The following is a 23,053-nucleotide window of genomic DNA, read 5'->3' as shown; positions in this document are numbered from 1 at the left end:
CATTTCATTTATTCCTTCAGTAAATATTACTGGGTACTCACTGTATGCCATGCTGGAGAATGTCATAGCCAACCCTTATGAAGTGTTCCCTTTATGCCAGGCTTGAATAGTTGTCCCCACAACCCCACAGGGGAAGAGAGGTGGCAAGAAAGTACATGATTTGCTCGAGGTTGTGCAGCTGGTGTGCGGCAGAGCCAGGCTTTGACCCAAGACCCCAAATCCAGAGCCTGGATTTTTAACTGCTTTGCTCCAGTTTTGCCTCTGAAGAAGATCAAACAAGACAGCACTCCTGTCTTCCTAGAGCTAGTGGAATTTCTTAACAGGTTGCCATTATATTCTAGCAAATTCTTATTATAGAAACCAGCCGGTTATATTCAACATTAAAAAAAAAAATTAAATCCTGGAGGAATGGTCCTCCAGAAGGCAAAGGGGAAACTACATGTGTCCTGAACCAAGTTCGCACAAATAATACCCAGCACATATTCAGCTCATTTCCAGGTCTTTTTTTTAACTTCCTAATATTTAATTTTTAAAATTTGTTTTAATTCAGTGGATGCAAAATTTGGCAGATAGAAACAGGATGGAGTGGGTTGGCAGTGATCTACATGTGGGAAGAAAAAATGTAGTGAGAAAAAATAATTAATAGTTGGGATCTATTCAAATTCACATTATGTAAGGAGGGCCCTATTTTGGTTGGGTGAATCATCTTTTTTATTAAAAGGGAAATGATCAAAAAGCTATGGCTATCCTAATGCTGAATTGGGGGAAGCAGCAATAATATTGATGTAAAATTTCTAAGTAAAATACTAAATAAAATATGCTCACAACTCTGGGCCGATAGAGCCTTATATAAAAGGCCTATATGGCTGGGCGCGCTGGCTCACTCCTGTAATCCCAGCACTTTGGGAGGTGGAGGTGGGTTGATCACGAGGTCAGTTGATCGAGACCATCCTGGCCAACATGGTGAAAGCTGTCTCTGCTAAAAATACAAAAATTAGCTGGGCATGGTTGTACATGCCTGTAATCCCAACTAGTCTGGAGGCTGAGGCAGGAGAATCACTTGAACCCGGGAGGTAGAGGTTGCAGTGAGCCAAGATGGCACCACTGCACTCCAGCCTGGGTGACACAGCGAGACTCCGACTCAAAAAAAAAAAAAAAAAGGCCTATAAGAATCAGGCTGGGTGCCGTGGCTCACGCCTGTAATCCCAGCACTTTGGGAGGCCGAGGCAGGTGGATCACAAGGTCAGGAGATTGAGACCATCCTGGTCTAACTGGGTGAAACCCCGTCTCTACTAAAAATACAAAAAATTAGCCGGGAGTGGTGGCGGGCGCCTGTAGTCCTAGCTACTTGGGAGGCTGAGGCAGGAGAATGGCGTGAACCCGGGAGGCGGAGCTTGCAGTGAGCTGAGATTGCGCCACTGCACTCCAGCCTGGGCGACAGAGCGAGACTCCGTCTCAAAAAAAAAAAAAAGAATTTGGAAAATTCAATCTATTTTTAAACTTCATTCGATGTATTTTGTAAAGAACGTATCTGTAAAAGACAAATATGCTGTTTGTGGCAGTAAATAATGCAATGTTTTAGCAGAAGCAATGGCATAATAACTGAACATTCATGTAGCACTTTAGAGTTTAGCAAGGTTTTTGTTTTGTTTGTTTGTATTTTTAGACAAGGTCTAGCTCTGTCACCCAGGCTGGAGTGCAGTGGCGCAATCTCAGCTCACTGCGACCTCTGCCCACTGCGACCTTTGCGCCTGGGCTCAAGCAGTTCTCCCACCTCGGCCTCCCAAGTAACTGGGACCACAGATATGTGCCACCACATCCAGCCAAGTTTTTGTATTTTTGGTAGAGACGGTTTCACCATGTTGCCCAGGCTGATCTCAGACTCCTGAGCTCAAGCAATCCACCTACCTTGGCCTCCCAAAGTGCTGGGATTACAGGCGTGAGCCACTGTGCCTGGCCTAGTTTAGCAAGTATTTTTACAGTTTGGGTTTTCACAAAGACTTTTAGCCCATGTGCAACTTTGCTCTTTTATCACAAGGAAATGAGGCAACTAAAAGGAACTTTTAGTTCCATGGAGAAACAGCTGATTTGAGCAAGGACAGGGAAGGAACAATGGAAGCTTGGAATGAGAAGTGCTCAGACTATGAGGGGGACATGTCAGAAGGTCACGGGAACCTGCTTGACGGGGCTCCCCATCACCTGGGACAATTTGAAGATCAAAGTCAATAGTATTAGTAATGGATTACAACCTCTTGAATAAAGTAAGAACCCATGAGTCTCTACTAATGTAAATGAATGAATAAATAAATAACTAGGAGAGGAGGCAGAGCTCGTCCTTAGAAAGCTGACTAATGAATGCAGAGGGAAGGATGGACTGAGAACGATCACCACTTGCCAGCCATCATCACAATCACTCATTCAGGCCAGAATCATTAGTGGAATTAAAATAAGGCCGTTGAGGTTTGAGGGGTAACATGATGTTTACATAGCCTCAGAGTACCTCCCTAACAAGACACTTTTCATTACAAAAGATAAAATGGTAACTCTCCAGTGGAGAGACCTGGCAGGTGCCCCCTTAACCAGATGATCCCCGGTGACCCCACCAGCAGTGGGACTCATGTGCCCAGGTGGGATGCAGTGACATTAGCTCAGCACCCCATCTCTGTGTCCCTGCCAAATGTGTTTTACCCAAGCTAATCTCAAGGAAGCATTAAACCACATTACAAGAAGCAGCCAAATAACTGGAGGCTAAATATAACTGGAGGCTAAACATGCAACTGAATGCAATCTATGACCGTGGATTTTCTTTTGCTGTGAAGGTTATTATTTGGACAATAGGCAGTATCTCAATAAGTCTGTAGATTAGTGTTGTTTCAGCATTAATTTTCTAATTTTGATGATTACACTTTGGTTATTTAAGAGAGTTCATTGTTTTTAGGACATACACACTGAAGCATTTTGGGGAGGGAAGGATGGGAGGAAGGATTTCCCAGGAAGGGACGCTGCTGTCACAGGACTCAGACCACAGAGTTGGCCCCTGTCGGCACAGGCTTCCATTTGAAGGGAAATGGGCCACGGCCCCATCAAGCCTCAGCAGCTCCCTGGGAAGACATGAGGGGCAGCTGCCTTGCCTCTTCCCACCCTGTTCCTCTGTCTGTTTGCGTAGGCTGTTCCCCCCTGAAAATGCCCTCTTCCCTCCTCACCTACCTGGAGAAAGGCCAGCTGGGAGGTTTCAAGGAAGAAGATGTAGATGGACAGTTCAGAGCCCTGGCTTCTCCTCACATAGCCACCAACGAGAGAGGGAAGTGGAGAGCGGCCGTGGGATCCCTGCAGACCTCGGCGTCCTCCCCTGCATGATGAAGGGCCTGGACCAGCTGGTCTTTGTGGCTTTCCAGCTACTTCCTACAAACTTGTCCCTCTCAGACTCATCAGTCTCAGCTTCTCTACAAGCCCCTAGAAAGCCTGCCCTTGGCCTCAGGAAAGAAGGTGTGGTCCCAGCCCTGAGAGATTGACTTTTGGATCTCCTTTCTGGTGTAGGTAGTGCTGTGAGTGGATCATGTATTCAGACTTTTAGGACATTGCATTGATTTCTGTGGACACTAGGTTTTTCAGTAAACTCACAGGTGTGCAGTTTGCAGACAGCTTGCTTGGCAGTTTGCTGGTTCATTCTTTCCTGCGCCATGTGTATGAGGTACCTGCCATGTCCAGGCCAGTGCTAGGCACACAGAGGGTCAGCTAGACACGGCAAGCTCTAGAGCTGCAGGGTGTACCTTATAGTCCTGTTGGAACAGTTTTGTAAAGTCAGTTTTCCTTGTGATGAGAGAGTGGTAGGCAGGAGAACTAGAAGCCCCAGCCTGGTTCGCTGTTAATTGTATGAACTTGTCTTAGCCAGATAACCTCTCTGAGTCTCAGTTTCCCCATCTGCTAAATGGGCATAGCAGTCTCACTCCCCTGCCCGTCCTGCCCTCCTCTTAGAGCTGTGGCCCTTAAAGGGAATAATTTTATGTAGTGCTTTATGAATATGAGGTGGTCTTGTTGTTAATCCCTCAACATGCATAGATAAAACTGCTTTGAAAAATGTAGGGTCTTAAACACAAAGAGAGAATGGCAGTATTGTCTCTACCCTCCACTGATCTTAAAAGAAGGAGTGCTGCTAGGATGCAATGGTAAGGAATCAGAGAATCAAGCTGTGGCTTGTTATGGAGGAAGCCCATGGGGCTGCCTCCCTCTGCGGAACATATGTCTGTGCTGTGCCAGCCCAAAGCCCAGAACCTGGTCCTTAGCAAGGGGACTGACTATGGCCTTGTCCTTCCAGTGCACCAGGTGGCGGAGCGGGTGGAGGCCCTGGGGCAGTTTGTCATGAAGACCAGAAGGACCCTCAAAGGCCATGGGAACAAAGTCCTGTGCATGGACTGGTGCAAAGATAAGAGGAGGATCGTGAGCTCGTCACAGGTATGTCACACCTGCTGCATAACAGGTGAGCGGGTTTTGGATTTTATAGCTAAGGGGGAGGAGAGCTGTCCCTTTCCAAAAGCGCTTTTCTGATCTTTGTGACTTTGCTCATTCTCCAAAGGATGTGATTTAGCATAAAGAACTCTCACATATTATAGAACTTCACTAATTTGGGTAGATTTAAAGTTGGTAATAGTTGAAACAGTGTAGACTATATGTAACCAATATGATGAACCATTGAAAATAATTTCAAAGTCTTATTTGTAAATGAAACCAGTTTTTAAATAGTTTCTTTTTTTTCCAAATTGAGGGCGTAAGATTCTATCAATGACTTTCTTTCAATTTAAGGAGCTTAGCAATTCTTATGTCGTAAAGAACAATGTTAAGATACAGATCTTGTAAAATACAATTTTAAAAATCATATCATTTACAGTTTACTTTATATATTATTTATTAGTTATCTATTCCTCCAAAAAATTACCCCCAAATTTAGCAGCTTAATTATCTCGCATGTTTTCTGAGAGTCAGGCATCTGGGAGTGGCTCCATTGGGTGGTTCGGGCTCAGGTGGTTTGTGAGGTTGTGTGAAGATGTTGGTCGGGGCTGTGGTGGCCGACAGCTGGACTAAGGTGGAGACTTACTTCCAGGGTTCCCTGTTCACATGGCTCTTGGCTGGAGGCCTCAGTTCCTCACCATTGGACCTGCTCACAACATGGTAGCTGGCCTCTCCCAGAGCGAGTGATCCACAAGAAGGGGCAGAGGCAGGGCCATGCCATATTTCATGACCTGGCCTCAGAGGTGACAGTCCATTGCTCCTGTTGTATTCTGTTGGTCACACAGAACAACCCTGATACAAAGAGGAAAGAGACTATAGAAAAGTGTGACTATCAAGAGGCTGGAATGATTTGGGACTCACTTGGAGTCTGGCTCCCACAGCTTAGTACTTTTGATGTCTATTTTTATGTAACATGTATTGAACATAAAGCTATAAACTGAAGTCACGTGACATATTCTATAGGCTGGTTATAGTGGTTCATGCCTATAATCCCAGCACTTTGGGAGGCCAAGGCAGGAGGATCACTTGAATCCAGGAGTTCGAGACCAAATGGTGAGACCTCGTCTTTATAAAAATAGAAATACAGAATCAGCTGGGCATGGTGGTGCGTGCCTGTAGTGCCAGCTACTTGGGAGGCTGAGGTGGGAGTATCGTTTGGGTGTAGGAGGTCAAGGCTGCAGTGAGCTGAGATTATGCCATTGCACTCCAGCCTGGGCAACACAGTGAGACCCTGTCTCAAAAAAAAAAAAAAAAGAGATATTCAGCCGGGCATGGTGGCTCACGCCTGTAATCCCAGCACTTTGGGAGGCCGAGGCGGATGGATCACCTGAGGTCAGGAGTTCAAGACTAACCTGGCCAACATGGTGAAAGCTCGTCTCTACTAAAAAATACAAAAATTAGCTGGGCATGGTGGTGGGAGCCTGTAATCCCAGCTACTTGGAAGGCTGAGGCAGGAGAATTGCTTGAACCTAGGAGGCGGAGGTTGCAGTGAGCTGAGACCATGCCACTGCACTCCAGCCTAGGCAACAGAGCGAGACTGGTTTTTTTTGTCAAAAAAAAAAAAGATATTCTATAAATCATATTTTTGTGATCAGCATAGGTTTCTCCCAACCCCTGCCTTGTGCTCAGTTTTTCCAAAAGCAGGTTGGTTTGCTTTTTTTTATAACCCTTGTAAAACTGGATATGCTCTAGATAATCCACAAACTGTAACATCTGTGTCAGTTTTGCGTTTGATAGGACAAATGTTATTACTCTCCTAGATTACCTATAAATCTAGTATGTCACATTGCACTTGCTTTTTTTTTAAGATCAAAATAAATTTATCACTTATGTATTCTACCACATTAAAGAAACAAACAAATAAAAACCTTTTACTCCCACCATCCTGTCACAACCATTATTATTTTTTTCTTTTTCTTTTTTCTTTTCTTGAGATGGGGTCTCACTCTGTTACCCAGGCTGGAGTGCAGCTCACTTCAGCCTTGACCTCCTGGGCTCGAATGATCCTCCTGCCTCAGCCTCCGAAAGCACTGAGATTATAGATGTGAGCCACCTTGCCCTGCCCATTATTATTATTTTAGAGCACTTCTTTCTAGTCTTTTTCAAGAGCTTATTCTTATAAGGTGCTTATCAGGATATCCATGTTGCTCTCTAGCCTTTTGACTTCTTAAATCCAGACAAGGTAGGCTTTGTGTTGGGTTTTCTGTCACTCACATACTGCTGTTGGGAGGGAGGACCTTCAGCAGGGCTGGGTCCTGTCCTCCCTCCCTGCTCCAGAGCAGGAAGAGGTGGATGTGGGTGTGGGGAGGAGGCTGGAAAGCAGGAAGCCTCTGGAACAGACTTGGACTCATCAACAGCCTTCCTGCTTAGATGCAGGAGAGTAGTCACCCCAGCCATGTGGGATTAAGGCTTGGGGATAGAGGCACATTCTCTCTGGGTACGTAGGCCCCTGCACATAAATCTGTGCTCACCGAGGAGACCACACTTAGTTTAATGAGACGCCAGAGCACACAGTGGGTGGCACACACAGGGACTCCAGAGCACACATGGGGGACAGGCAGGCAGTGAGGTGGAAGAAGCCCCTAACGTGGTCGCTGATGTGGGCAATGCAAGGAACCAGTCCCCAGCCATCAGGGGCTCCAGGTGTGGAGGACCCCATGATACAGGCGTGTGGCCCCACTCCAGTTTCTGCGCTAAAGGCTTACTGAATCCACCCCACACACTGTGTGTGGCCATTTAGGCAGAATTAGACCAGAAGAACCAATGTGCTTTGGAATCTCAGAAGGCCCCCAAACCACCAAATTTGACCTTGCTTCAGGGTCCATCTGCCATGCATGGCATTAACACAGAAATCTTCCGTCAGCTCATGCAAAGCAAGCAGCTATGTCACTGCAGATCCGATCTTGCTTCTGCCCTTAAGTGATGTTTTCCATCCATATCTCTGCCACCTCATTCACCAAAGTTTGGCCCCAAATGGCTTGAGTGATTAAAAAATTGAGCCTGCCATAGAGGCTGTAGATTTCCAATCCCTGAGGATCTGATCCTCTTCCACTGCCTGCCCAGCGACCTGCATGCCATGGTCTGGGCAGAGGACTGCTTTGCAGGGACCAGGGCTCACATGGATTTACCTCTAATGGGTTTTCATTACAAATAGATGATGCTGTAGTCACAACCCACACCCATGGGAGGCCAAGCTGGGTTACAGTGAAAGTGGCAGCATTCTCTGTGGCAGGGCCAGCTCTGCGTTCACCCTGGCAGGGAGTGCTGTTTGCTTACTGATTGGCTGCCCACAGGGGTTCCCACCACGATGGGTGAATATTGCATGTTGTTCTCAGTGTAGGTGTGAAATGTCAGAGCTGGAGCTGTGACATCTGTGAGCACCTGGAGGAATTAGACTGATCTCAGGCCCATACAGCCCCCTCTGCAGCTGTCCCTGGCAGAGAAATGGACAGAGAATGGGGAGGGGGGTTCCTGGGTGGTGCCGCAGGGACCATGGACTCCAAAGCAAATGGGGGAAAGGACAAAGCAGTGGAGATGTTGTGGGAGAAAAAGATTTATTATTTACCTGTCAGGTGCCTAAAGGTAATGTCAGCTTTATCTTTCCCCTGTATAATTTGTTGACATTTGGGGTATGGCAGGTGACGATAGTGTACCAACAATTTGTGCGTGGTTTGTAAATGGTATGAAAGAAGTGTCTGCGTGTTGTTTCCTGTAGTTGTATCTTTCCAAGGAATGTAAGGTTGAGAACTGATCCTTTGGCTCTGCTGGAACATCCAGCCCCTCCTGCACTCACCCCACTTTTTTTCATGGATAGGTTAGGGGGTCTTGATTATCCAGATCCTCATTCTGGCTTTCTACTTCACACTGCCCTGCTGGACACAGCTTTTATGAGGAATTCTCAGCAGTAATCTGTAAGAACTTGACAACCCCTAAACTGTTTGCTCTTCTCCCTCCAGGATGGGAAGGTGATCGTGTGGGATTCCTTCACCACGAACAAGGTGAGGCATTGTTCCCAGCCACGTTATAGACGCTTCAGAATCCCAGCCTACTTAAAGGTGCTCTGGTCCAGCTGCCCGGCCCTGTCCTGATTTCTCTCCATGTATCCCTGCAAGCAGTTGCCTCTACGGATGGAAACCCCAAGAAGGCCTATCCGTGTTTGAACAGCTCAGCCAGCCCATTGCAGCATTTATTCCCCTCTCGCCCCAAGAGGACTATTAGAGCCACCATAGGGGCTGCCAATACCAACATGGGAATGGGCAAAGCATGGAAAACTTGCATCCACATGTGCAACTGCATGTACTATTTGTCTTCTGAGTGATAAGAGGCACCAAAATTCTCCATTCTCTCTCCCCTCTCTTTGACCAGACTCCATAGCCCTGTGGGAATGAACACATGGAGGGTGGGGAAGATGAGGCTGCGGTGGGGAAGATGAGGCTGCAGTGGGACTGGGCAGAGCTACCCTGTGATGCAGTCTGATCCCCTTGCAAGTCTGGCTTGGGCATGCACAGCTCAACTTAGATTTAAATTTTAGCTCTTAATGAAAGATAAGACCAAAACGTATGTGCAGGTATGCTGGACCAGCTGCATTGCATTGGCATTTACAATAAAGAGTATTGTGTATTAAATAAGAATTCCTATATTTATTTAGAAAGCCTTCCTTTATGCTATGAAAAACATGAGACCTGTCTCTGTCTCATAGTGAACAGCAGCCATATTCTGCATTGTTGAATGTGTTTAGTCAGTGTCATGGGAAGCAGCCAGTACATGACCTGGTCAAGTGAGGGTCCAGAACCATTTTGTAGAGTCGAGTCCCTAATGGTCAGTCCCCTGAGGAATAAAAATGACAACAATCTGCACAGGGCTTTGCTATACAGCGCCTAGCTCCTTGGAAGCCTTCGTCTCTCTCAGCACCTTCTGGACTATGCAGGGGTGTAGTTGCTTCTGTTTCCACCTTATCCTGGCATAGAGCACAGACTGATTTCTGGGGAGCCGAGGGTGCCACTTGTGGCCCGTGGCAGGGAATATAGCCATTACTTGTGAGGAAAGGGGCCTGGGATACCCTGTGCTGAGCGTGGCTACCTCAGCTCGTTCTCTGGAGAGCAGTAGATTATTCTTGGCCTCTGAAAGCCTACAAGGCTGCTATCGACAATAGTATTTGGGCAGACAGTATTGGGGCCTGTGTTTCCCCACAAAAACACATGTAATTATAACAGAAAAGACCACCAGCACTTGAATGTACATTGGAAGCATTAAGAACTAAGCGCGCCCATCCCTGGCTGCTGGCTGGCTGGGTCACCCCTATCCTCCTGCATGCAGATATGCAAACAACAGAGCCATGTTTCCAACACATCTGAGCCTGAGGTTTTATTCCCATGGGAGACGTGTACCCTGGTCCTAGTTCTACCACCACCAAGATGTGCAACTGCACGCAGGCCAGCCATGTGTGCCACGGTGGTTCTCATTCTTCCTCTGTGAAGCCAGAAGCCAGGGACTGTTGTGCTTAGTTCTTAATGTTTCCATTTTACCAGTTCTCATTATCCGTGAGCACAACCCAAGATCACCCTCCCCTCCCCTGACCCATTCATACCTTCCCTGGGATGGTTTAGGACTCATAGTGGACACAGGCTCTTGCAGATTCACAAGTAAACAAACTTAAAATACAAATATAAAAAGTCATTCCAGAGTATATTTTGAAAATGGAAATCAGAGTAAATAAGGAAAAGTATATATCTGAAAGGAGATTTGGGCATACCTTTCAAAGAAAAGGGGCCCTGATAGGCAGAGGAACAAAGGGAGTATGACATTAAGGAGGAAGTAAAACATGAAGGGTGTTTTTTTTTTTTGCTTTTGCTAGTTGAGCTTTTTAACTTTTCGAATATGTGACATCAAGTTGATTATAAGAGTCCCCTCATAAGTCTTGAGCCCATCTTTACCCCGTACCACTTCCTTTTGAAACTATAATGTAATTCAGTAGGCATCTGGTGATTTTATTTTCTAAAATTTAAACATTAAGATTTTTGTGGCTGGGCACGGGGGCTCACACCTGTAATCCCAGCACTTTGGGAGGCCACGGTGAGCAGATCACTTGAAGTCAGGAGTTCGAGACCAGCCTGGCCAACATGGCGAAACCCCATCTTTACTAAAAATACAAAAATTAGCCGGGCATGGTGGCGCATGCCTGTAATCCCAGTTAGGAAGCTGAGATAGGAGAATTGCTTGAACCCCGGAGGTGGATGTTGGAGTGAGCTGAGATTGTGCCACTGCACTCTAGCCTGGGCAACAGTGTGAGACTCCATCTCAAAAAAAAAGAAAAAAAAAAAGATTTTTGTGTGGAAGTGCTAGTTGTTCACTCTGTGCTGTGTTTCAGGAGCACGCGGTCACCATGCCCTGCACGTGGGTGATGGCATGTGCTTATGCCCCATCGGGATGTGCCATTGCTTGTGGGTAAGTTGGAGCTACAGCAGCTTTTCAGAGTTTGTGTTAACCATAAAATACTGTTCTCTTGGCAAAAACAAACAAACAAGAACTCACAGTTTTTGTTGTTTAATTGTTTAGCAGTATGCTAAATCCTTCCCTGAACTTGATCAAAGAAGAAACCATAAGCCAGCACAGTGGTGCCTGCTTGTAATCCCAGCCACCTGGGAGGCTGAGGTGGGAGGATCACTTGAGCGCAGGAGTTCAAGTCCACCCTGGCAACATAGCAAGACCCCATCTCTTTAAAAAAAAAAAAAAAAAACCATAAAACTCTCTTTCATAATTATTTTCATTACAAACTGACAGTAGTTACATTTCAAACTTATCTCCTGCTCTCTCAAATGCTTTTGGCAGAACCATAAACGTTGCAAACATTTTGGAAAGCAACTTGGTAATGTCTGTCAGAAGCCTTGAAAAATGGATAGCCTTTGATCTGGTGACTCCACATCCAGGAACTCATTTGAAAGGAATGATCCAAAACATAGAAAAGCCATATGGACAATGACATTAATTGTAGTATTTTTTAAAATGAAGCAAAAAATACCAGGCGTGGTGGCTCTTGCCTGTAATCCCAGTACTTTGGGAGGCAGAGGCAGGAGGATCACTTGAGCCCAGGAGTTCGAGACCAGCCTGGGCAATGTGGTAATAATACCTTGTCTCTACAAAAAAAAAAAAAAAAAAAAAAAAAAAATCTAATTAGCTGGGTGCGGTGGTATACTACTGTAGACCCAGCTATTCTGGAAGCTGAGGTGGGAGGACTGCTTGAGCCTGGGAGATTAAGGCTACAGTAAGCTGTGATCATGCCACTGCAGTCCAGCCTGGGTGAGAGTGAGACCCTGTCTCAAAAATAAAATAAAGCAAAAAAGGAAAGAAAAAAGGAACCAACATACCCATCCAAGAAAACTTAAGTGAATTGTGGTACATGAATTGAATGGAATATCATACAGCCATTAAAAAGGAAAATTCTCAATTACACTGTGTGAAAAGGGCATCAAGATTACTAGGAAGAGTGTGCCTTATTCCCTATTCTCCTGGAGCTCAGTTTAACAGGGTTGACAATGAGAACTGAAACTGACATAATTCCCAGTCCCTGTGTTGAACAACTCTGAGACCATTCAAAATATTTCTGCCACAGTATCTCAGCCATGTTTTTAAAAAGAGGCATATTAGGCCGGGCGAGTGGTGGCTCACGCCTGTAATCCCAGCACTTTGGGAGGCTGAGACCGGCAGATCACAAGGTCAGGAGATCGAGACCATTCTGGCTAACATGGTGAAACCCCGTCTCTACTAAAAATAAAAAAAAATTAGCCAGGCACAGTGGCGGGCGCCTGTAGTCCCAGCTACTCGGGAGGCTGAGGCAGGAGAATGGCGTGAACCCGAGAGGCGGAGCTTGCAGTGAGCCGAGATCGCACCACTGCTCTCCAGCCTGGGGGAGAGAGCGAGACTCCATCTCAAAAAAAAAGAAAAAAAAAGTCATATTATAAAGGCTGGGAGGAACTATACCAAATAAAATAGTAGTTCTTTCTGGATGATGGGACTATGGGGATTTTTCTCCTTATAATCAGGAAGAAAGAATTTTATTTTAAAGAGGAAAAGCCCAAGTCCCCAGGCAAATGCTTTGGAGCCGTCTCCAGCCAGTCACACCAACCATCTTCTCCAGTGTCCCTTCCCTTAAGGTGGCTGCTTTGGGGACATAGTCTCACTCTCCTTCCAGTGGCCAAGACCACTTGTCCCTTTGGAGCCCATGTTCACATACATGTATTTCATTCTTTTTATTTTTTGAGATGGAGTCTGGCTCTGTCACCCAGGCTGGAGTGCAGTGGCATGATCTCAGCTCTCTGCAACCTCTGCCCCCTGGGTTCAAGCAATTCTTCTGCCTCAGCCTCCCAAGTAGCTGGGACTACAGGCGTGCACCACCACGTCTGGCTAATTTTTGTATTTTTTTTTTTGCAGAGATGGGGTTTTACGATGTTGGCCAGGGTGGTCTCGAACTCCTGACATCAAGTGATCTGCCTGCCTCAGCCTCCCAAAGTGTTGAGATTGCAGGTGTGAGCCACTGCACCCGGTCCATATTTTTTAATTTTTAAAATAGCTCAAAAGTGGATTGTGTCTCCACTTTATAGATGGATGCCAGTATTTATATAAAATTTATTACCATCTACTTCCTTAAAGGATAAGAGGTGCTATAATAAAAGATATATATGTAAATATATATATATTTGTACTACATGTGTAACACATCTATTAGAGAAAGCAAGCAAGAGAGAAATAGGCCACAATTATCAGGTTGGTGCAAAGGAGTTTAGCCAACTACAGTTAGAAGGCACAGTTCCAAGACTGCCCCTTGCTTCAGATACTGGCTGCAAATTTGAGGATCCCCACAACCCCAGGAATTCACTAAACAACTCGCCAAACTCATGAAAGTGCTGTACTTACTACCACAGTTTTATTACAGTGTAAGGGTACAAATTAGAACCAACCAAAGGAGGAGACCCCTGGGGCAGAAGCCAGGAGGCATCCAGACATGGAGCTGCGAGTCATCGTCTCCCTGGTGTGGTCACTGATGGCGTTGTTTCCTCTTGGCCACGGTGTATGGTAATACATGCAGAGTATTGCCAGCTGGGGAAGCTCCTCTGAGCCTTAGGTGTCCAGAGGTTTTATTGGGGGCTTGACCACACACTGCCTGTGTGGTTTACCTTTATAAAGTCTGCAGTCTCTCTAGAAGTTCGGGCAGATACCTTTAGTCTCAAGTTCCTCTGGAGATCAGACCTGATATGATGCATCCAAAAGCCCCCATCATAAATCACATTACTAAACTGGTGGCCAGAGTCCCCAAGCAAACCAAGCCACTCTTACCAGGCAGGACATTCCAGGGGCCCAGAGATCACTTCCAAGTAGCTGAGGGCAAAAGCCAGACCTCTCCTGCAGTGTCAGTTCTTCACTACTCAGTAGGAATCGTAAGTTCTCCACATTTGTTTATATCCTAGGGTAATATGTTTCTAGTTGGACGTGAATTTCAGCAGATGCATAGAGCTGGATATGTTACATAACCTGTCAATGTCCAATATTGAAATATTAGATATGCAGTTCTAAATTACAGAAAGAATATATTGGGTAGGCCCTTCTGCAATGTATAGTGAATATGATAACAGTGAACAATGTCTTCAACAGTAGTTTAGGAAATGATGCTGTGGCTGTTTCTTAATTTTACCCTCACTAAATGGAATGCAGCAGAAGAATTCCCATGGGGGTAGCAGGATGGAAGGAAGAGAGCAGCCTTACCAGGCCCAGATAGATAGCTTTCTGGTGACTTAGCTTGGTGCAGAACAGAATTCAGAGTGGAGGGATGGCTGGCGCCCTGATCTTTGTCATCTCTGTTTCCCCACCCTGGCATGTGGGAGGTGCTAGCACCTTTCCTGGCTGCCTCACTGGCTGTTACGGGGGCCAAACAGAGGAAGTTCAAGGCATGAACATTTGTGAAGGCATTTTTCAAAATATGGCGGTCTAGTGGATGAGAGAGCGTCAAAGATGAAACCAATACTGACTCCTTATCGCAGGTAAAAGTACCATTTCCCCTTCCCAGACCTTTCCCAAAACTGCTAAGAGCAGCTGTGATTCATTTGAGTTTCTAGTGGTAAGTCTGACATAATGTTTCCCAACCATGACTGTGTGACATCCCTGTGACTCTGTTATCTGTAATAGACCCACACCGATGCCACATTCTCTAAAAGTCATTGTAGGTAATAATGGGGATATTTTTTATCTCAATTTACCTGGCTCCTGGGTCTCTCTCTCAGTTGTTTCCAAACTTGAAAGCTAAAACCCAAATGGTATTGCCACAATCCCCTTTCCCCCAAAAATGTGTCAATTGGTTATATATACAAGTATTTCTTATTTAGGAGCCATATCCCCAAGAAGCTTTCATTCAGGTATTGTACACTTACTACGAGCTCATGTGTGCAAGGCACTGGGCCAGGTGTCATACTGGAATTCAAAGATGAATACGTAACCAAGATCACAACATTAGTTAGGTACTAAAGCAGAGATTCGACACTGGATGCATCACCCTGCAAAACCTTCCTGCTTCTCATAGCAATGCGAATAACCCTAAGTAATAAGTATCTCAACAGAGAAATTACTCAGGATGGGGTGGATGTATCCCAGCTCAGGGGTCAGGGAGGACCATAGTCCACAGCATGCTTGTCCCTTACCATAGCCTAAGTGCAAATCATTCTCTACACATTCTGTTTTTTTTTTTTCTCTTTTTTTAAGTCAAAGAATCTCACTCTGTTGCCCAGGCTGGAGTGCGGTGGTGTGGTCTCAACTCACTGCAACCTCCACCTCCCAGGTTCAAGCAATTCTCCTGCCTCAGCCTCCCAAGTAGCTGGGATTACAGGCACCTGCCACCTTGCCCAGCTAATTTTTGTATTTTTAGTAGAGACGGGGTTTCTCCATGTTGGCCAGGCTGGTCTTGAACTCCTGACCTCAGGTGATCTGCCTGCCTGGGTCTCCCAAAGTGCTAGGATTACAGATGTGAGCCACCGTGCCCGGCCTCCTCCGCACATTGTATAAACAAGTTTGCCAAAGCTAATTACTGTTAAGAAACTACCCAAGAATACACCTGTGTACCTCCCAAGCAGCTGGAAAAGCAGAAGGGACCCTTGGCTTTCCCAGTGCCTCAGAAAAAAGTGACCCCATTTTAAATATTGTTCCCTACAAAAAGAAAGCAGGGCACCTTAGGGTAAGGCTGAGGTTAGGTCTTTGGGAGGAAAAGAATAAAGTGAGGCTAGGATATTTTCTTGTTCTAGAAAGTAAAGGAACGTTCAAGGACCAATAGGGGTCATACATATATTAAAAAAAAACACACAGCTGGCTTGAAGAGGCCCCAAATTTGGGGTAATTTGAGCATCAAATGTAGTAATGATAATAATGGATCATGATACAATTAAGAAAAAAAAACAAATTTATGGGTGTACAGTGATACTGGGAAGGAGGATTCTTCATTACAGAAAAACACCAGCTAATAAATATGGAAGACATTATCAAAATAAATCACCCTTTTGCACCCCTAAAGTAATATCTGATTCAAGCAAGGATAATCATGTAAAGCCTTTGTATGAAAGGTGGTTGGAGAAAATTATATTTTTATGGTCTCAAAATATCACACCACAGATTATTACTGATTACAAACAAATTACCTTTACCCTGGAGATATCTAGTGTTCCACCTTAACCAAGTAATCAAAGTTGGCTTTACCAATCTTGGAAGAGACATTACAAGCCTTCTGACATGAAGCAATAAGAAAGAAGTACACAGTAGCACCTTGATACTCTTATTGCCAAAATGTTCTACAGTACTTGAATCTAACCATTAAGAAACCATCTGACAAATCCACCATATGCGACATTCTATAAACAGCCAATCTAAGATTTCCTGTCATGAACAACAAACAGTAGGTAGTGTCTGTTCTAGGTTAAAAGATCTTAAAAAGACATAACAACTGAATGCAATATGTGAGCCTTGGTTGGTCCCTGGATCCTGGCGACAATCAGGGAAGATTGAATATGGCTGGCTTATTAAATGGTGTTATGGAGGTTTTGTTGATTTTCTCAAATGTGATAAGGATGTGGTAGATAGACAGGAGAATGTTCTTATTTTTAGGAGATGTAAATTTGCAAGTGGAAGTGTTTAGAAGGAAAATGTCATATCTGCAGTTTGCAGTCAAATGGTTAAGAATTTGCTCCTGTGGATATGACAAAATGTTAAGTCTGTGAATCTAAGGGAAGGGATCTGGGTGTTCAGTATACTATTTTTTTTTTTTTCAGTTTTACAGTAGGTTTGAAAATCTTCAAACTGGCCAGGCACAGTGGCTTACACCTGTAATCCTAGCACTTTGGGAGGCCAAAGGAGGATTGCTTGAGGCCACGAGTTCGAGGCCAAGAGTTCAAGACCAGCCTGGCCAACAGAGCAAGACCCTGTCTCTATTTAAAAAAAAAAAAAGAAAAGAAAATCTTCAAAGTAAAAGTTGGAGGAAAGGGTACAATATATGATACTGCTAAAGAGAATATGTTGAAAAGTTCATGTGATTGGAAAAGTAGACACATATTCTGTGACTCTGCATTAATCTTTGGTACGTCTTTCTTTCCATCCTAGTGGTTTGGATAACAAGTGTTCTGTGTACCCCTTGACGTTTGACAAAAATGAAAACATGGCTGCCAAAAAGAAGTCTGTTGCTATGCACACCAACTACCTGTCGGCCTGCAGCTTCACCAACTCTGACATGCAGGTAAATAGGCGGCCCCCGGTGTCAGGTTGACCTGCCAAGGAGCACTAAAGAGGAGCTGAGAGGAGAGGAAGCTTTCGGCGTCTCTCTGAACAAGATGGCTGTGCTCCAGTAGTTTGCTCTAAGAGGAAGCTCCTATTGTTTCTCATTAGTTATTATTATTTTAATAACATGAGAAGGTTGGGGCTAGTGATTGTTGGTAGTGTTGAGATAAAACTGCATGGCATATTGAAAATCCTCCTCTGATTGACTTGGCGAGGGTGGGAGTGGAGCAGGGAACCCCCTGGGGTGCAGGCAGTTACTGTGCCCTGGTCTGCGTGCTAACGTGTGTAAAGCTTCACTGAGCTGTCGGGCTTCAGAGCTGTGCACTGCATGCATCTCACTTTACAGTCCTGTTTTAACCAATGCAAAAAGAAAATGCTTCACCATATTAAATCTTTGCTCTACTTTAAATACACTACAGTGAAAACAACACAACCTTTATCACTTTGACTAAGTTTTCTTTAGCAAGTGGTGAAAGCACCGCATCGTTTATTTATTCACGCTTATTCAGCAAACCTTCTCAGTACCTACTACCCATATTGCCAGATACCACGTGGCTCTGGGGCCAAAAGCTCAGTCTTGGCCCTCAGGGACCTTCATGAAAACCAATAATGGTTGGACAGTGGGGGAACTGGGGAGCTCTGAGCAGGAGGGGTTGGTCACAGACTTGCTGCTGCCAGTGAAGAGGGACCGCTGCCACTCCAGGCGGCCACAGAGTGTGAGGGAGCACAGTGGGAGGCAGGCAGCCGAGAGGTGGGTGGGGCCAGATCCCAGGGCTCCCTGAGTGCCTGGGCTGGACCCTGTAGGTGACGGGAGCCCTTGCAGGGGTGAGTCAGATTTTGGTTTGTTTAAAAGAGAAAAGTGTCTGAGTTAGATTAAAGCCTTCCATAGTTTACTCTGGCTTCAGTGAATTGATGTCGGGAGGGATGGGGAGGTTAGAGGCAGGGAGGTCAGGTGGCTGGGTAATTGTTCAATTGCTGACTGGAGGGATGTTGGGACTTGCAGTATCACCATTGTGCCCCTGTTGTTTACACCTATTATTTGAGCCTAACCAGGAATCTTGCAGACTTGTTCACCAGGGGGCACTGTGGCCACTGGCTGGTGCAGTGGCCAAAACGAGATGTCTTTGGGCCTGAGGCAAACCAAAGCAACAGAAGACATTTAGGCTGGATGAAGGCAGGCTCAGGGGGCTACCACGACCATCAGGCATCTGAAGCCCCTCTGTGGAGACCCATCAGACTCGCTTTGTGTTGCCCCGGGGCAGGGTTGGGGATGAAAGGGGGCACCAGTAGATTAGAAAGTGCTTTCTTTTCCAACAAGCAGCTTAGCCGGAGATAAAGGGAAGTCACAGCTGGCTACCTCGGCGGGGACGCGGCCTGGGAGGCAGAGTAGGTAAAGGGTGGCTCTGGAGGCAGACAGCAGGACTGGATCTTGGCTCCGCTGTGTTCTAGCTGGTGATCCTAGACAGCGTTTGAATTTCTGCGTGCTTCATTTTTCTCACCTGCACATGAGGATAGTAAAGTAGTAAATCTGTCCCGCATAAGGTTTTCTGAGGCTTGAATTAGATGATTCATGTACATAGTGTAGTCCCTGGTAAATATCAGTAAGCGTTAACTCTTATTATTTGTTTGTTTGTTTGTTTTTTGAGACAGGGTCTCACTCTAGTACCCAGGCTGGAGTGCACTGGCACAGTCTGGGCTCACTGAAGCCTCCAACACCCAGGCTCAAGTGATTCTCCTGCCTCAGCCTCCCAAGTAGCTGGTAGGCCTGTAGTGGGTCTGCAAGCACACGCCACCATGCCTGGCTAATTTTTGTATTTTTTGTAGCGATGGGGTCTTGATGTGTTGCCCAGGCTGATCTTGAACTCCAGAGCTCAAGCAATCCACTTGCCTTTGCCTCCCAAAGTGCTGGGATTATAGGCGTGAGCCACTGCACCCAGCCAATTTTATTATTATTAACACAGAGCTTCATGGATGATGCTGATACACGGCCTAGTTTGGGTACTACTGAACTCATGAACCTCCAGCTTTCTTCAATCCCTGGGATCTAGGATGATAAAAGAGAAACTCAAGCGGCTGGTATGAGACTATGGTATTAAACCTACAAATTCTCTGCATTCCAGAACAAATTAGTGACAATGAGTTAGGGGTTCTGTTTAATGCATTTATATGAATAAATGTTTGGTCTTTAAACTTTATTTTTACTTATACTATAATGAAGATCAGAAACACAAAATTGAAAAGTATTAGAAATCTACTTTTAACTTTTAAAAACTATTCATTTCTTTGATCAAACAGTATGGTATGAAAATTTCCTAAATTAAAGAGCAAGACTGGGGTAGTTGCTTAAAGAAAATTGTTTGTACCTGGTGTCTCAAAATAAGCTGTAAGTTACTGCAAGTGTTATTAGGAAAGCAGTGAGTTGGAACAACCACTAGTGGGTGTGGGCCAGGAGAGATTGAGGGAATTTGAGCATCCAACAAAATATGAGTACCCAAATTTCAGCCTCGGTTCAGGTTTTGTGTGTCCATAAGCTACTTTGCCAGCTTAAGTCATCTTGTTGGATGTATGCAGGCCTCCTGAGGGAAGTCAAGGCTGGAGGGGTCCTGTGGACAGCCAGTGAGTGCAACACCAGGGCGGGAGCAGATTCCCCTCCTTGTAATTTGTTCCTTCCCTGCAGAAAAAGAAAAAAAAAAAAGAGTTTTGTTTTTTTTTTGTTTTTTTTTTTGAGACCAAGTCTCACTCTGTTGCCCAGGCTGGAGTACAGTGGCGTGATCTCAGCTCACTGCAACCTCCGCCTCCCAGGTTCAAGCAATTCTAGTGCCTCAGCCTTCCAAGTAGCTGGGACAACAGGTGTGAGCCACCACAACTGGCTAATTTTTGTATTTTTAGTAGAGTTGGAGTTTTACCATGTTGGCCAGGCTGGTCTTGAACTCCTGACCTTGGGTGATCCGCCCACCTCAGCCTCCCAAAGTGCTGGGAAAAAAATGAGATTCTTTATGTGCAAGGCCTAACGTATAAGAGAGAGGGGAAGAAAAAGGGAAAGGGGGCAAAGGGTGAGGAGGAGAGATCCCATCAGCAGCTGGAAATTGAAGGTGTGGTGTGGTCAGTGGTTGCATTGCATGCTAGCGGCACATAAGGCCTGATTCCTCTTTTCTTTCCTCAGCCATCAGTAATCATCCGCAAAGGGCTCTCTTGCGGACACTTATGCTGCAAGAGCCACTTCCTCCACGGTCTTATCACCTCACCCAGGCCCTGTGGAGCAGCCAGAAGGCGGGGAGAGCTTCTCCCTTGCAGGTCCCCTCCATTGCTGTCAGTACCCAGCTGGCTCCAGGGCTCTGTGATGCCGCCAGCTGGGCCTATGAGAGCCCCGAACCCTGAGTCCTCACTGCCTTTCTCCCAGTCCCAGGAAGGTATGCTCAGCCAGAGCCCAGGCCTCATACACACTGGCAGTGACAAAAAGTAAAATTCCAGCCCCGTCCCCATGTCTTTCCCCAGGCACCCCTGTGTGCCTTTACTGTATGGCTAACCTTTGTACTTGTAAGCTATCCAGAGGCTCTTTGAGCCTCTGTCAGAGTTTCCTAAAACATATGTTTGCTTTTCTCATTCTCCTGCCCAGAAGCTTCCAGAGTGCTCTCTTGGCTTCAGACTGAGTCCCCACCTGTGAACGGGCTCACCTTTCATTTACTGCAGACATAGACCCCCCTGGAGTTTGTCTCTCCCCTTCCCTTCTTTCACCTGGCCAGCTCTCACTCTTCCTTAAAGACCAACTCAGATATCACCACACTGGGTTTGGGACCCTCCTGTGTGCACACCTGGATCCCAGCACTTCTCATGCTGTTGTCATTGATCCTTGTCCACTGGTGATATCAACTCTCCAAGCGGACATCAGAAATACTTGCAACCAAGCAAAGCTAAGGTTATCTGACCTGCCACAGTAAGGGAGAACCTCCACTTGGCAGAATCTTAGTAGGTTCTGAAAATGGAGGAATTAGGGAAGGGTACTTAGAGGATTTCAGGGTCCAGGCTTGGTGATTTTAAGGTGGGTCTTGCAAGGCCGTTTTAGCTTTGGATTGGTGAGCCCAGCAAGCGAACAGTCTTTAAGTGAGTCTGGATGAGCAAGCTGTTAATCTTGGTAAGTTGTCTAATCGATTCACAGTCTTTTCTCCCAGGAGCAGGTATTTTCTGCAGCAAGCAGTTAAGTTATTTTTACTTGGTCTCAGTATGGTTTAACATAGTAACAGGAAAGTTGGCCTGGTCCCAGAATTGTTTAACACAGGGATGGGGAATTATGTTGCTTTCATTCTTACTGGCAATCCTATTAAACTAAGTTCTGGGAGAACAGAAACTGAGACACAATCTTTCTGCAAACCCTCATGCATTAGCAGAGTGCCTGGCAGACACTGTCGGCACACAGCAGATGTTTCTTGAGCCTGTGTATGCGTGAATATCCTCTGGCACCTGTCAGTGGTCCTGGGAAGCCTCTGGGCAGCACTGTGCTCGGGAAAAGCAGCAACAGAGAATGTCCAACAAGATGCTGCCTAGACCCCTGCTGCTCCCAGTGTGCCCCGTGACCAGCCTCAGCATTCTCTGGGAGCCCGTGAGAAGTGTAGACGCTCAGGCCCCACTCCAGACTCTGTATTAGCAAGCAGCCCAGTGATGTGTATGCATCAACATCCAAGAAGCACTTTAAGTGTCTGGCCTGCACAGCAGTGGGAGGCATCGAGGGTTTCAAACACTCAGCAGAGACTCACAGAACACTTCCTACGAGCCAGGCATGTGTAGAGCCCTGTAGGTACCACCATGAGGCCGCCAGGATTTCAGCTCTGCTGGGAGGCAGGCATGTAAACACAACTCAAGGACTGTGAGGGTGTAGGAAATGCACTCTTTCCTTCTTTGTATAGGAGAGAGATTTCTGTGCATGAACCCAGATACAGCAGGTGTGTCTGCGTGTGTGTGTGTGTGTGTGTGTGTGTGTGTGTGTGTGTGTGTGTGTGTGTGTGTGTGTGTGTGTGTGTGTGTAGAGTCTGCTTTTCCCTGCGGAACGTTAAGCCTCTGATTGACTACCCCCGGCATAAGCAATAACCACAACCACCCACTTCCTGTCCTTTTCTGCGGGCAGATCCTGACAGCGAGCGGCGATGGCACGTGTGCCCTGTGGGACGTGGAGAGCGGGCAGCTGCTGCAGAGCTTCCACGGACATGGGGCTGACGTCCTCTGCTTGGACCTGGCCCCCTCAGAAACTGGAAACACCTTTGTGTCTGGGGTAAAGACCCAGTGGAAATTCCCTAGGGCTCCTGTGTCCACTAAGGAGGCTTATGGTGGCGGTTCTTGTCCATTCATGGGATTAGCCTAGGCACTTCCCTAGAAGGGGCTGCAGGAATTGTCCTCAACTCCCCACTAAACCCCCAGCTCCTGCAGTGACCGCACTGGCTCCAGGCCCCTCTCGGGGGCTTGGTGGGCAGCTACAGGGCTGAGCTGTGAGGGCCTCCTTCTGTCCTGCCACTGATGTTAGCAGTCTATAGAGTAATCTGGAATGTTCTCCTGTATGAGTGCTGCAACTCAAGGTGCGTATCTGCCACATTTTAAAATGTCATTCCTCAAGTAAATAGCAGAGAGTTAGCATCTGAGAGCATCAGAGATGCGCACAAGGGCATGGCAGGTCAGATGGCTACTGAGCTGAGGCAACGCTGTGATGCCACCAGGGCTTTGAGGCCTGTGGGGCACTCTCCTACCCCACCCCTGCCAG

The 23,053-nt window shown here is 46.2% G+C and overlaps 1 protein-coding gene across 1 annotated transcript in view; it reads left to right on the top strand.

Moving 5' to 3' along the window:
• GNB5 (G protein subunit beta 5) overlaps positions 1-23,053 on the top strand; it is a 60,462-nt gene that overhangs the window by 23,512 nt on the left and 13,897 nt on the right. The window contains exons 2-6 of the mRNA XM_031002332.3: positions 4,316-4,452; positions 8,463-8,504; positions 10,874-10,950; positions 17,134-17,266; positions 22,427-22,570. Coding sequence (XP_030858192.1) covers positions 4,316-4,452; positions 8,463-8,504; positions 10,874-10,950; positions 17,134-17,266; positions 22,427-22,570 — 533 coding nt within the window. The remainder of the gene's footprint in view (positions 1-4,315; positions 4,453-8,462; positions 8,505-10,873; positions 10,951-17,133; positions 17,267-22,426; positions 22,571-23,053) is intronic.

This window comes from Gorilla gorilla, chromosome 16 (genome assembly GCF_029281585.2).
Source record: "Gorilla gorilla gorilla isolate KB3781 chromosome 16, NHGRI_mGorGor1-v2.1_pri, whole genome shotgun sequence".
In the NCBI taxonomy this organism is placed as follows: Eukaryota; Metazoa; Chordata; class Mammalia; order Primates; family Hominidae; genus Gorilla; species Gorilla gorilla.
This window is presented reverse-complemented; position numbering and strand designations above follow the sequence as displayed.